Source organism: Propithecus coquereli, unplaced genomic scaffold (assembly GCF_000956105.1).
Source record: "Propithecus coquereli isolate 6110/MARCELLA unplaced genomic scaffold, Pcoq_1.0 Scaffold977, whole genome shotgun sequence".
Classification (NCBI taxonomy): Eukaryota; Metazoa; Chordata; class Mammalia; order Primates; family Indriidae; genus Propithecus; species Propithecus coquereli.
Genome location: NW_012156140.1, coordinates 15,142 through 15,909, shown reverse-complemented (window position 1 = coordinate 15,909; position 768 = coordinate 15,142). Strand labels below are relative to the sequence as shown.

General features: G+C 56.2%; 1 protein-coding gene across 1 annotated transcript in view; it reads left to right on the top strand.

Annotated features, from left to right (window-relative positions):
- Positions 1-759, top strand: part of LOC105827141 (uncharacterized protein KIAA1257-like) — a gene marked incomplete at its 3' end in the record, with an annotated part of 3,455 nt that extends 2,696 nt beyond the window's left edge. The window contains exons 2-3 of the mRNA XM_012665161.1: positions 460-523; positions 570-759. Of these exons, the coding sequence (XP_012520615.1) occupies positions 460-523; positions 570-759 (254 nt within the window). The remainder of the gene's footprint in view (positions 1-459; positions 524-569) is intronic.
- Positions 760-768: the final 9 nt, after the last annotated feature.

The window sequence follows — 768 nt, the reverse complement described above, 5'->3', positions numbered from 1 at the left end:
ATACAGGCATGCGCCACCATGCCCTGCTAATTTTTTTCTACATATTTTAGCTGTCTGGCTAATTTCTTTCTATTTTTAGTAGAGACGGGGTCTAGCTCTTGCTCAGGCTGGTCTCGAACTCCTGACCTCGAGCGATCCTCCCACCTCAGCCTCCCAGAGTGCTGGCATTACAGGCGTGAGCCACCGTGCCCAGCCCGTTTCCAAAGTTTTTGCAGCTCTTGAGATTTCTTTCTTTCTGCATCTGCGTGTGTGTGTGTGTGCGTGTGTGTGTGCATGTGTACACACGCTGCCTGCACACACATGCTCACTCCTGCCACTGGCCCGGCTCTGGGTCACTGCTTGGAAGAAATCAGAGAGGTCCCTTTTTGCAGGTAGTTGCTTTGGTTTCGTTTTTTCCAAGAAACCCGGAGGTCCGCCGGGGCCGCACGCGGAGCCCTGTTTCCCACTGCGGGTTTGCAGCTGGGGAGGGCCAGGCCCAGGAGCCGGAGCCCGGCGACACCGCCGATGGGGACCCGGCTGCCGGGTGGGGTTTGCTGTGCGCGCCGCCCCCTCCCCGCCTCCTTCCGCAGTTGGAGTCACCGCGTGTCGTGTCGTCTCACGCAGACCGTGAAGCCGTGGCGTGAAGACGACAAGCTCTGGGTGTCGTGGGCGCAGACTTTCAACATCAACGTGACCAAGGAATTATTAAAGAAAATAAATTTCCACAAAATCACCTTGAGGCTCTGGGACGCTAAGGACAAGGTCTCGAGAAAAGCCAGGTATTATCGA